At 47.3% G+C, this 14,615-nt stretch overlaps 1 protein-coding gene across 1 annotated transcript in view; it reads left to right on the forward strand.

Moving 5' to 3' along the window:
* Positions 1-14,615, forward strand: part of CDHR4 (cadherin related family member 4) — a 338,602-nt gene that overhangs the window by 42,414 nt on the left and 281,573 nt on the right. Inside the window, exon 9 of the mRNA XM_073645213.1 lies at positions 2,264-2,414. Coding sequence (XP_073501314.1) covers positions 2,264-2,414 — 151 coding nt within the window. The remainder of the gene's footprint in view (positions 1-2,263; positions 2,415-14,615) is intronic.

Consider the following 14,615-nt stretch of genomic DNA (forward strand, 5'->3'; position numbering starts at 1 on the left):
CAAGCAAGGGGCGGGGAGGTAGTACTGTGCACTGAGGAAGCAGGGGGCAGGGAGGTAATACTGTGCACTGAGCAAGCAGGGGCAGGGAGGTAATACTGTGCACTGAGCAAGCAGGGGCAGGGAGGTAGTACTGTGCACTGAGCAAGCAGGGGGCAGGGAGGTAATACTGTGCACTGAGCAAGCAGGGGCAGGGACGTAATACCGTGCACTGAGCAAGCAGGGGCAGGGAGGTAATACTGTGGACTGAGCAAGCAGGGGTCAGGGAGGTAATACTGTGCACTGAGCAAGCAGGGGCAGGGAGGTAATACTGTGCACTGAGCAAGCAGGGGCAGGGACGTAATACTGTGCACTGAGCAAGCAGGGGCAGGGAGGTAGTACTGTGCACTGAGCAAGCAGGGGGCAGGGAGGTAGTACTGTGCACTGAGCAAGCAAGGGCAGGGCGGTAATACTGAGCACTGAGCAAGCAGGGGCAGGGCGGTAATACTGTGCACTGAGCAAGCAAGGGCAGGGCGGTAATACTGTGCACTGAGCAAGCAAGGGCAGGGCGGTAATACTGAGCACTGAGCAAGCAGGGGCAGGGCGGTAATACTGTGCACTGAGCAAGGAAGGGCAGGGCAGTAATACTGAGCACTGAGCAAGCAGGGGCAGGGAGGTAATACTGTGCAATGGGCAAGCAGGGGCAGGGAGGTAATACTGTGCACTGAGCAAGCAGGGTTTTGGGAGGTAATACTGTGCACTAAGCAAGCAGTGGCTAGGGAGGTAATGCTGTGCACTAAGCAAGCAGGGGCAGTGAGGTAATACTGTGCACTGAGCAAGCAGGGGCAGGGAGGTAGTACTGTGCACTGAGCAAGCAGGGGGAGGGAAGGTAATACTGCACTGAGCAAGCAGGGGGCGGGGAGGTAGTACTGTGCACTGAGCAAGCAGGGGGAGGGAAGGTAATACTGTGCACTGAGCAAGCAGGGGGAGGGAAGGTAATACTGTGCACTGAGCAAGCAGGGGGCAGGGAGGTAGTACTGTGCACTGAGCAAGCAGGGGTCAGGGAGGTAATACTGTGCACTGAGCAAGCAGGGGCAGGGAGGTAATACTGTGCACTGAGCAAGCAGGGGTAGGGCGGTAATACTGTGCACTGAGCAAGCAGGGGCAGGGAGGTAGTACTGTGCACTGAGCAAGCAGGGGGCAGGGAGGTAGTACTGAGCAAGCAGGGGGCAGGGAGTTAATACTGTGCACTGAGCAAGCAGGGGCAGGACGGTAATACTGTGCACTGAGCAAGCAGGGGAAGGGAGGCAATACTGTGCACTGAGCAAGCAGGGGCAGGGCGGTAATACTGTGCACTGAGCAAGCAAGGGGCGGGGAGGTAGTACTGTGCACTGAGCAAGCAGGGGGCGGGGAGGTAATACTGTGCACTGAGCAAGCAGGGGCAGGGAGGTAATACTGTGCACTGAGCAAGCAGGGGCAGGGAGGTAGTACTGTGCACTGAGCAAGCAGGGGGCAGGGAGGTAGTACTGTGGACTGAGCAAGCAGGGGTCAGGGAGGTAATACTGTGCACTGAGCAAGCAGGGGCAGGGAGGTAATACTGTGCACTGAGCAAGCAGGGGCAGGGACGTAATACTGTGCACTGAGCAAGCAGGGGCAGGGAGGTAGTACTGTGCACTGAGCAAGCAGGGGCAGGGAGGTAGTACTGTGCACTGAGCAAGCAGGGGCAGGGAGGTAATACTGTGCACTGAGCAAGCAGGGGCAGGGCGGTAATACTGTGCACTGAGCAAGCAGGGGCAGGGAGGTACTACTGTGCACTGAGCAAGCAGGGGGTGGGGAGGTAATACTGTGCACTGAGCAAGCAGGGGCAGGGAGGTAATACTGTGCACTGAGCAAGCAGTGGCTAGGGAGGTAATACTGTGCACTGAGCAAGCAAGGGGCGGGGAGGTAGTACTGTGCACTGAGCAAGCAAGAGCAGGGCGGTAATACTGTGCACTGAGCATGCAAGGGCAGGGCGGTAATACTGAGCACTGAGCAAGCAGGGGCAGGTCGGTAATACTGTGCACTGAGCATGCAAGGGCAGGGCGGTAATACTGTGCACTGAGCAAGCAAGGGCAGGGCGGTAATACTGAGCACTGAGCAAGCAGGGGCAGGGCGGTAATACTGTGCACTGAGCAAGCAGGGGGCCAAGAGGTAATACTGAGCAAGCAGGGGGCCAGGAGGTAGTACTGTGCAGTATTAGCTCCTCTGTAGCTGAACTCCAATAACTTTGGTTCTGCTCCGCTCTCAGGAACGTTTATCCCCAGACCCAGCCCGTCCTCTTCACCATTGTGGATTTTACCTGCAAAGATCCAGATTATAACAGCACCGCGCTCAGCTACTCCATCACCCCCAACGCCAACTCCCTGTACTCATTCCGCATGCAGGGAACCTCACTCCAGGTATTGTCCAGCCAGCAGTGCCGCGATTGTCTACTGCTCTCTGTTATCAGGCATTTCACATAACTCCAGTACTGATATAATCTCCAGACATTACACCATATGTGACTGATATCCGCCTCTCTTATAACGCTCTAGTACTGATATAACCTCCAGACATTACACCATATGTGACTGATATCAGCCTCTTATAACTCTCCAGTACTGATATAACCTCCAGACATTACACCATATGTGACTGATATCAGCCTCTTATAACTCTCCAGTACTGATATAACCCCCAGACATTACATCATATGTGACTGATATCAGCCCCTCTTATAACGCTCCAGTACTGATATAACCTCCAGACATTACACCATATGTGACTGATATCAACCTCTTATAACGCTCCAGTACTGATATAACCTCCAGACATTACATCATATGTGACTGATATCAGCCTCTTATAACGCTCCAGCACTGATATAACCTCCAGACATTACACCATTTGTGACTGATATCAGCCTCTCTTATAACGCTCCAGTACTGATATAACCTCCAGACATTACACCATATGTGACTGATATCAGCCCCTCTTATAACGCTCCAGTACTGATTTTGTGGGGGTCGTGATGACATTCCACTCGTCCTCCAGTCACTCCAAATTCAAACTATGAGCATGGGTCAACCATTCAAAGAATGAGTCAGACAACAAGCTGGTTCAAGCTCAGAGCATGCTCAGAAGACTACTACAGTCAACATCCTCAGCAATGTTCTACCTTTATTTTTACATGCACAAATCTAAATACACTACATAATGGGAGGGAAAAGGGGTTGTCCGGGGCGGGGTAAACCATGAAAGTCCAGTGTCTGGCCACTCCTGATTGGTCCACATCTCCTTATCTCAGTCTCTGGGCAGATATTGCAGCCGTCAGCTTATAATCTTGTTTCGTTTCTCTGAAATAAGTTTTGGCAACACTAGAAATATCTTAGTTTAAGTTTCGATTTGAGTATTACGTAGCAAGGAAAGCTTATTGTTATATGACACAAAATGGTGGTTAGTACATTAGCAAAAAAGCGTATAAAAGTTACAAAAGTATAAAAGTTACAAATATATATATTCTCTTTTACCCCGACATTCCCCCCTAAACACTAAGCTTTCCTTTGCTTCGGGGCCTTTGAGACTGTCCATGTGTGGGGAGAGGGGAGGTGGATTTCTTCACCCAATCATCTTAGAAGCTGCCCCCTTATGGGACGCCCCCAGACAATCGAGCCCTATCCTGGATGACACATGGAGTTCTCCCAACTGATCCTAAACTGAATCTTTCAATTGAACTTTGTTATGGGGGGGGGTCTGGTTAGACTTGTTCAAAGAAGTGTATTTCTCCATATCTTCTCTTGATTCAGAAAGGTCCCGGAGGTTGGGACAGCATTGGTTATAGCTTTCCTATATAAGGGGACTATGCAGCACAGGACCACCAGGCCCAATACTAGCAGACCTCCCATTACTAGACAAACTTGTTGGAAAAATCCCTTGAGCCCTCCCAACCAACTTGAGAAAAAGGAGCTATCTACCCCTGTGTGGTAGCTGTCCACCCTGGGACAGACAGTAAGCATATGGAAAGGATATAGAAGAAGGTAGTCATCTTTTATAGACTCGTTCTGTCTCTCGTGCAGTGGGAGGCGTGAATCCAGGTGCTCCTGCCCTCAAGCTTCAGAGCCGTTGGGGTGGTGAGAAGCACAGTGTACGGTCCCTCGAACCGCGGCTGGAGGCAGTCTTTCCGGACAAACTTCTTCACATACACTAGATCGCCTGGGATGAAATCATGTACTGCATCACCTGTAGATTCTGGGAGAGAAGCAGATACTGGAGAGCGGGTGTTAGTCAATTCTCTAGACAAGGCAATCACAAATTTTACCACTCTATCATGTGTTTCAGACAACTCTTGGGGCCTAATCTCTTCTATCTTGGGTGGGGTCCCAAACAAAATTCTATAGGGAGTCAGCCCATGTTTGGCCTGAGGAGTGTGTCTGATATGATACAATACTATGGGGAGTAGGTCGGGCCAGGGGAGGGGATGATCTTGGGTCATTTTCAAGAGCTGGGTCTTGAGTGTGGAATTCATCCTTTCCACTTTGCCTGAACTGGCAGGATGGTATGGAGTGTGGAGGCCCAAATCTGTTCCCAACATGTTCCAGAGTTCTTCGTAGATATTTGCTGTGAAAGCTGGTCCTTGATCCGATTCTATGACTTGGGGAACTCCAAATCTGCAGACAATTTCGGTGATCAGTTTCTTGGCTGTGACTTTAGCAGTCATGTTGACGACCGGGTAGGCCTCGGGCCAGGCTGAGAACATATCCACGGCTACCAAAACGTACTCCTATTTTCTTGCTTTAGGCATTTGGATATGGTCGACTTGTATTCTCTGCCAAGGGTAGTCTGGTTTAGCCAGGTGTTGGAGAGGGACCCGTGCCGTACACGTTGGGTTGCAGGTAGCGCAGACAGAGCAGGATTTTGAGTACGCAGTCACAGTGGAAGAGATTCCGGGTGCAAAGTACAGTTTCTTGATACATGCCAAGGCTTGATTCTTTCCTCTGTGTGTAGGCCCGTGAGCCCATGCTGCCACAGCTGAGTACATGCGTCTAGGCAAGCAAGGCTTCCCATCCACTTGGTAGAGAGTCGAGTTGACCTTTGAATCTTTGCGACCTGCCAGCACGGCTCCTGCCGCTTTCCATTGCTTGACTTCTTCAGTGGGGGTCTCCCTTTGTTCCTCACACAATTTTTCTTTAGGCATCCTGACCCCCCTGGATTCCATTCGTGTCTCCGCTGGACTTGTATGGTCTTCCGCCAGCTGTTCTTTGGCTCTTGCTCTAGTGAGCGCCACAGCTACGGTTTGCAGAGTCTCTCCCATCTCTTCTTCCTTTTCCTGCCACTTTGATGACACATTCTCCACTGCTGCAGTCTTGGCTGCTTGGTCAGCTAGGTGGTTGCCCCTGGCTTCTCTGGATTCTAGTCTTCCATGAGCCTTGACCTTCATAACAGCAACCTGAATGGGTAGTTCCAGGGCCTTCATTAGGGCCTTAATCCATGAGACATGTTTCACTGGTGTACCTGTAGCTGTGATGAATCCTCTAGACTTCCACAAAAGTCCAAAATCGTTGCAAATTCCATGTCCATACCTGGAATCGGTATATATATATATATACGCCTTTGTTCCTGCTGCCAGGTGGCAGGCATCTGTGAGAGCCACAAGTTCAGCTTCTTGTGCAGACATGTATGGTGGTAGAGCTTCAGCCTTGAGGACTGTTAGGTCTGTTGTGACAGCATATCCCGTGTGGAACTTCCCTTGAGGGTCTGCGAAACGGGATCCATCAGTCCATAGGTGCAAGGCAGGGTCTGCGAGCGGATGTGCCACCATATTCTCTGGAGCAGAAGTCTCTTCCTGCAAAATTTTTATACAATCATGAGGTTCCACCAATGGACCTTCACCCTCTTCACCTTCCCCCCTAGAAGGTGGAAACAAAGTGGCAGGGTTGATAGTCAGACATCTGGTAAATGTTATATTGGAGGGCAACAATAGGGAACACTGCAGCCGCAGGTGTCTTTGGTTGGTGAAATGTTTCGGAAATGTTTGTTGCAGAACAGCTGAGAGATCATGTCCGGCCTGTATAACTAGATCATGTCCAAGGACGATATCAGCTGACTTGTCAAAGAGGATGTGAGAAGCGTGGACCGCCTTAAGGCACGTGGGGGCAGTTCGGGCGACAGGGTCCAGGCGGGCTGAGTAGTAGCCCAAAGGCCGATACTTATGATCATAGCGTTGTGCTAGAACTCCAGAGGCATGACCTTCCGATTCCGAGACAAAAAAGTGAAATGGCTGAGTATAGTCTGGTAAGCCCAAGGCCGGGGCAGAGACAACAGCCTGTTTAAAGCGGTCAAAACGGTCTGTGTTGATGAGAAACACGTGGATCTTCAGCATGAAGCCAAACTGAGCCTTCATTCTTGAGACAGTCGTACAGAGGTTGCATGAGCTTTGAGGCATCAGGGATCCATTGCCTGCAGTAAGTGATGAGGCCAAGGAAAGTCTGCATAGCGGAGTAGGTGGTTGGGAAGGTGATATCCATGATGGCTTGTTTTCTTTCTTTAGTCAGATGTCTAGCACCTTGTGATATACAATGTCCGAGGAAAATGACCTTGGGCAGACACCATTGGACTTCGCCTTTTGAGACTTTACAGTTAGCTGAGTGAAGAAACCAGAGAAGGGATGCTGACATCTCTGGCAAATTTTCTTCAGTGCCACAGAGTAAAAGATCATCCACATACTGTAGAAGGGTGACCTGAGGGTTCTCTTGAACCCATGGCTCCAGAATAGACTTCATAGAATGAGTGAATTGGTTAGGAGAGTTCTGGGCTCTTTGCGGAGTCCTGGTCCATATAAGCTGTGCTCCTTGAAAGGTGAAGGCAGAAAGAAACCACGAATCTTCATGTAAGGGTATACTGAAGAAGGCGTTGGCCAGATCTAACACCGTAAACAAGGTGGCCGTTGGAGGCACCTGAGACAAAAGGGTGTTTGGGTTGGGTACCACTGGAGTTTCTAAAATGGTAGCTGCATTGACGGCTCTGAGATCCTGAACCAACTGGTATCTTGGAGACTCTCCCGGAACGGTTTTCTTTTTTACAGGAAAGAGGGGTGTATTGCATGGAGATACACATCTGACAAGGACTCCTGATTCCAGGAGGGAAGCGACTTGGGTACTCAAGCTTTGTTCTTGTGCAGCCTTGAGGGGGTATTGTGGCAACCGTGGGTACCTATGTCCAGGCTTGAGGTGTACTCGGACTGGGGGAACCTGCAGGAGGCCAACGTCCTCTGGCCCGCTGGACCACAGAGAGTGAGGGAACTGTGAGGTTGTATGGTCATCATCATGAGAGGGAAGGCTTTAAGAACACCGCGGTCTTCAGTCCCTTGTTTGGAATGAGGGTCCCGCAAAAGAAGCTCCATACCATGGTTTCCGAAGGTAATTGTTGCCTTCATCCGCTCTAAGAGATCGGCTCCCAACAGATTGACAGGGCAAGTTTCAGAGACCAAGAATCTTGTGAGTACTCCGGTGAACGGTCCTGCAGACACAGGGACTGTGAGTGGAGAGGAAATATGTTGGCCTTCCACCCCAACACAGGTGAGGGTATCCGGTGATAGGGATACAGAAGGAGGGAGCTGTGCAGAGGAAATAACAGATGTGGCCGCCCCAGTGTCCACCAGGAACTCCAGTGGTTGATGGTCCACCTGTAAAGTGACAGTCTCTGAGGATGTGGTCAAGGCTACCACACTCCCAACATAACATTCGTCCTTCAGAATCACGAGGTTGTCTTCTGTTTCTAGATGATCCCTTGTCATCTCTTCTGTCTTGTTTTCTATATGTGGGAGGAGTATCATCACCTGTGCCTTTAACCATTACCCACTTGATTCCATGTTGGTTGCCAGGGGTGGGTAGCTTTCTTGAGCTTGATATACCGTGGCAGAAGCGGCTTTCTTCCTTGTCTTAGTATCCTTTTCCATTTTTAGCATGGCTTTTTGGAAAGCTTTGACAATGTTCACTACGTCGTTAAAAGAAGAAGAACGAATCTCGGGCCGTACTCTCAGGATGTCATCTCTGAAAGCGTCTTGTAGGCCATCTACTAGGGCCTGAACCAACAGGGCGGCCTGCGTCTTGACATGAGGACTGTATCCAAGATCCTCAAAATGCATGCTGAGTCTTGCAGCATATCTTTCCACAGATTCATCAGGGTCTTGTTGAACATCTTGTACAGACCCAGCTTGATCTGACAAGCGATCCTGAGCCCAGGCTTTTAACTGTTTCATGTATTCTAGGCCGGATTCATACGTACTAAGGGATCCTGCTTTTGTGGAATTCATGGCCTTTTGAAAGCTCTCCGTTTTCGGCTAAGTGAGCCTGGCATTCTGCAGCCAGAGTAGAACCAGCAGCAAGGGCAATTTTACGAACCAATCCTCCAACATGGCTCATACAGGTGTTTGCAGGGTTGGCTATGGCCCCCACCCGATGTGTAAGGATGTCACCATAGCCTATTGACAGAGTGACAGGGTGTCCTGATGGGTCTACTAGGTTCCGGGAGCGGCAGGGGTCCCAGACTTCTGAGGGGCTGAGGGGTGGTGTTCTGTCAGCAGTTGTTTGGAGCAAGGGCCGGAGTACGGGTAATGGATATGGGGTGGAGGATGCCATAGGAGACGTATGGGGTAAAAAGGGGGGGGGGGGGCTGGAGTATCTTGAGCCCATCCCTCATCTGGCACCGTATCGTCTTGAGTAACAGTATGTTGGCGGAGGGAGAGCAGTCTGGCCTGAAATTCTGGGGAGTTGAGGAGGATATCCCCAGGGTTGTGGGTGACTCCCATAGGAAACAGGGGAAGCGTCTCAGCATCGTGGACTGGAGCAGAGGGTGTCACATTAGTTTCAGATGGGTACTCTGGGACTACGGGCTTTTCCACCTGTGCTGGTGGCTGGTAATATGCACTGGACGGATCTAGTAGTGGATATAGGCTGGATTGGGGCTTTACGGGCCTCCCACAACAAGTAAGAGGTGTAGCAAGATGGCCGTTGGAGGGAGGAGGGGGGAGTGGGGGTGGAATTGTTCTTGGGGGCAGGCTGGGCATCGTGCCATGGGTGGCCCCCCCCCCCCCACAGACACAGCAGAACTTCGGATTCTGCTGTCAGCACATACGACACGTCCATCCTTCCGATGATTTAGCGTCGGCGCCATTATAGGGTGGTGGCTGAGGGCTCGGTGTAGTGACAGGCATCAAAGGTGTAACGGCCATTTTGGGGGCACATAACAAATCACAATCTGCAGCTTTCATGTATCCGAACAAAGGCTCGGCATTATCTGTTCCCCCCCTGCACCATCTACTCTAAGATGTGCATGAGCCTGGAGTAGAAATCCTCACCCAACTTTCCCAACTTCTGTATAACACATTCTTTCCAAACTGAAGACTAAAGCCTGCCTGTACTGAATAAGCTTATCATGTTATACAAATTCCTAACATTCTTCTTGCCTTCTTGCCTTCCCGTAACTCCACTAATTGGCTTAACTCTCACAGCAGCATTCCGCAACTTACGAAATCTTTCAAATTTGAATATACACAACATTTTCTTATAGAATGCAATGATCTGTCGCGACTCAGATCACTGGTGCAGTCCACAGGTCGCCATTCCTCAGTGTAGAGACACCTCAATACACTGTTGAGATAGAGAGACACCTCAATCTAACTCCTTTCCTACCACAGCACCACCCGACAGTGTAGAGACACCTCAATACACTGTTTCCTAACCTTGACTTAACAGCAGTCTCTGTATTAGACGAAGAGTACTCCTCAATTCGTCACAGATTCTTTCTCCCTTACACTACAATTCAGGAATGCTTTGTAACCTTGACTATCAGTCACGGGAGGCAGCTATCTAAGAAAAGTACAGTGACCGGGGGGGAGGAGGAGGTGGTGTGCACACGAGCACGCGCAGGCATGCGACGTCACTCGGTTTAACACTTGCTGGTTCAGGACGTGGTGCGGGACGCCCAAGGTCTCACCACTCGACCGGTCACCCACCCAGATCCAACCTGACAACCCAACAGAAACCGCTGCGGCAGACACACAGGCAAGTGAGACATATAAAATACATCTCAACTTACCGTGTTCGATGGAGGTTGATCAGGCCTCAAATTCAGCCACCGCGGTCACCACCAGGGAAATCAGCAATATGGGTCCGGGAGAGCGGCGTACCGCTAACCACGCCGCACGTTGGGCGCCATTTGTGGGGGTCGTGATGACATTCCACTCGTCCTCCAGTCACTCCAAATTCAAACTATGAGCATGGGTCAACCATTCAAAGAATGAGTCAGACAACAAGCTGGTTCAAGCTCAGAGCATGCTCAGAAGACTACTACAGTCAACATCCTCAGCAATGTTCTACCTTTATTTTTACATGCACAAATCTAAATACACTACATAATGGGAGGGAAAAGGGGTTGTCCGGGGCGGGGTAAACCATGAAAGTCCAGTGTCTGGCCACTCCTGATTGGTCCACATCTCCTTATCTCAGTCTCTGGGCAGATATTGCAGCCGTCAGCTTATAATCTTGTTTCGTTTCTCTGAAATAAGTTTTGGCAACACTAGAAATATCTTAGTTTAAGTTTCGATTTGAGTATTACGTAGCAAGGAAAGCTTATTGTTATATGACACAAAATGGTGGTTAGTACATTAGCAAAAAAGCGTATAAAAGTTACAAAAGTATAAAAGTTACAAATATATATATTCTCTTTTACCCCGACAATATAACCTCCAGACATTACACCATATGTGACTGATATCAGCCCCTCTTATAACGCTCCAGTACTGATATAACCTCCAGACATTACACCATATGTGACTGATATCAGCCCCTCTTATAACGCTCCAGCACTGATATAACCTCCAGACATTACACCATTTGTGACTGATATCAGCCCCTCTTATAACGCTCCAGTACTGATAAAACCTCCAGACATTACACCATATGTGACTGATATCAGCCTCTTATAACGCTCCAGTACTGATATAACCTCCAGACATTACATCATTTGTGACTGATATCAGCCTCTTATAACGCTCCAGTACTGATATAACCTCCAGACATTACATCATATGTGACTGATATCAGCTCCTCTTATAACTCTCCAGTACTGATATAACCTCCAGACATTACATCATTTGTGACTGATATCAGCCTCTTATAACGCTCCAGTACTGATATAACCTCCAGACATTACATCATTTGTGACTGATATCAGCCTCTTATAACGCTCCAGTACTGATATAACCTCCAGACATTACATCATATGTGACTGATATCAGCCCCTCTTATAACGCTCCAGTACTGATATAACCTCCAGACATTACATCATATGTGACTGATATCAGCCCCTCTTATAACGCTCCAGTACTGATATAACCTCCAGACATTACACCATATGTGACTGATATCAGCCTCTTATAACGCTCCAGCACTGATATAACCTCCAGACATTACACCATTTGTGACTGATATCAGCCCCTCTTATAACGCTCCAGTACTGATATAACCTCCAGACATTACACCATTTGTGACTGATATCAGCCCCTCTTATAACGCTCCAGTACTGATAAAACCTCCAGACATTACACCATATGTGACTGATATCAGCCTCTTATAACGCTCCAGTAATGATATAACCTCCAGACATTACATCATATGTGACTGATATCAGCTCCTCTTATAACTCTCCAGTACTGATATAACCTCCAGACATTACACCATATGTGACTGATATCAGCCTCTTATAACGCTCCAGTACTGATATAACCTCCAGACATTACACCATATGTGACTGATATCAGCCCCTCTTATAACGCTCCAGTACTGATATAACCTCCAGACATTACACCATATGTGACTGATATCAGCCTCTTATAACACTCCAGTACTGATATAACCTCCAGACATTACACCATATGTGATTGTTCTCAGCCTCTTATAACGCTCCAGTACTGATATAACCTCCAGACATTACATCATATGTGACTGATATCAGCCTCTTATAACGCTCCAGTACTGATATAACCTCCAGACATTACATCATATGTGACTGATATTAGCCTCTCTTATAACGCTCCAGTACTGATATAACCTCCAGACATTACACCATATGTGACTGATATCAGCCTCTTATAACGCTCCAGTACTGATAAAACCTCCAGACATTACACCATATGTGACTGATATCAGCCTCTTATAACGCTCCTGTACTGATATAACCTGCAGACATTACACCATATGTGACTGATATCAGCCTCTTATAACGCTCCAGTACTGATATAACCTCCAGACATTACATCATATGTGACTGATATCAGCCCCTCTTATAACACTCCAGTACTGATATAACCTCCAGACATTACATCATATGTGACTGATATCAGCCCCTCTTATAACGCTCCAGTACTGATATAACCTCTAGACATTACATCATATGTGACTGATATCAGCCCCTCTTATAACGCTCCAGTACTGATATAACCTCCAGACATTACACCATATGTGACTGATATCAGCTCCTCTTATAACGCTCCAGTACTGATATAACCTCCAGACATTACATCATATGTGACTGATATCAGCCTCTTATAACACTCCAGCACTGATATAACCTCCAGACATTACACCATATGTGACTGATATCAACCTCTTATAACGCTCCAGTACTGATATAACCTCCAGACATTACACCATATGTGACTGATATCAACCTCTTATAACGCTCCAGTACTGATATAACCTCCAGACATTACACCATATGTGACTGATATCAGCTCCTCTTATAACGCTCCAGTACTGATATAACCTCCAGACATTACATCATATGTGACTTATATCAACCTCTTATAACGCTCCAGTACTGATATAACCTCCAGACATTACACCATATGTGACTGATATCAACCTCTTATAACGCTCCAGTACTGATATAACCTCCAGACATTACACCATATGTGACTGATATCAACCTCTTATAACGCTCCAGTACTGATATAACCTCCAGACATTACATCATATGTGACTGATATCAACCTCTTATAACGCTCCAGTACTGATATAACCTCCAGACATTACATCATATGTGACTGATATCAGCCCCTCTTATAACGCTCCAGTACTGATATAACCTCCAGACATTACATCATATGTGACTGATATCAGCCTCTTATAACACTCCAGTACTGATATAACCTCCAGACATTACACCATATGTGATTGTTCTCAGCCTCTTATAACGCTCCAGTACTGATATAACCTCCAGACATTACATCATATGTGACTGATTTCAGCCTCTTATAACACTCCAGTACTGATATAACCTCCAGACATTACATCATATGTGACTGATATCAGCCTCTTATAACACTCCAGTACTGATATAACCTCCAGACATTACACCATATGTGATTGTTCTCAGCCTCTTATAACACTCCAGTACTGATATAACCTCCAGACATTACATCATATGTGACTGATATCAGCCTCTTATAACGCTCCAGTACTGATATAACCTCCAGACATTACACCATATGTGACTGATATCAGCCTCTTATAACACTCCAGTACTGATATAACCTCCAGACATTACATCATATGTGACTGATATCAGCCTCTTATAACGCTCCAGTACTGATATAACCTCCAGACATTACACCATATGTGACTGATATCAGCCTCTTATAACACTCCAGTACTGATATAACCTCCAGCCATTACATCATATGTGACTGATATCAGCCTCTTATAACGCTCCAGTACTGATATAACCTCCAGACATTACACCATATGTGACTGATATCAGCCTCTAATAACACTCCAGTACTGATATAACCTCCAGACATTACATCATATGTGACTGATATCAGCCTCTTATAACGCTCCAGTACTGATATAACCTCCAGACATTACATCATATGTGACTGATATCAGCCTCTTATAACGCTCCAGTACTGATATAACCTCCAGACATTACATCATATGTGACTGATATCAGCTCCTCTTATAACTCTCCAGTACTGATATAACCTCCAGACATTACATCATATGTGACTGATATCAGCCTCTTATAACGCTCCAGTACTGATATAACCTCCAGACATTACATCATATGTGACTGATATCAGCTCCTCTTATAACTCTCCAGTACTGACATAACCTCCAGACATTACATCATATGTGACTGATATCAGCCTCTTATAACGCTCCAGTACTGATATAATCTCCAGACATTACATCATATGTGACTGATATCAGCTCCTCTTATAACTCTCCAGTACTGATATAACCTCCAGACATTACATCATATGTGACTGATATCATCCTCTTATAAAGCTCCAGTACTGATATAACCTCCAGACATTACACCATATGTGACTGATATCCGCCTCTTACAACGCTCCAGTACTGATATAACCTCCAGACATTACATCATATGTGACTGATATCAGCTCCTCTTATAACGCTCCAGTACTGATATAACCTCCAGACATTACACCATATGTGACTGATATCAACCTCTTATAACGCTCCAGTACTGATATAACCTCCAGACATTACACCATATGTGACTGATATCAGCCTCTTATAACACTCCAGTACTGATAT

Source organism: Phyllobates terribilis, unplaced genomic scaffold (assembly GCF_046119375.1).
Source record: "Phyllobates terribilis strain yellow unplaced genomic scaffold, ASM4611937v1 Scaffold_8__6_contigs__length_399053987, whole genome shotgun sequence".
In the NCBI taxonomy this organism is placed as follows: domain Eukaryota; kingdom Metazoa; phylum Chordata; class Amphibia; order Anura; family Dendrobatidae; genus Phyllobates; species Phyllobates terribilis.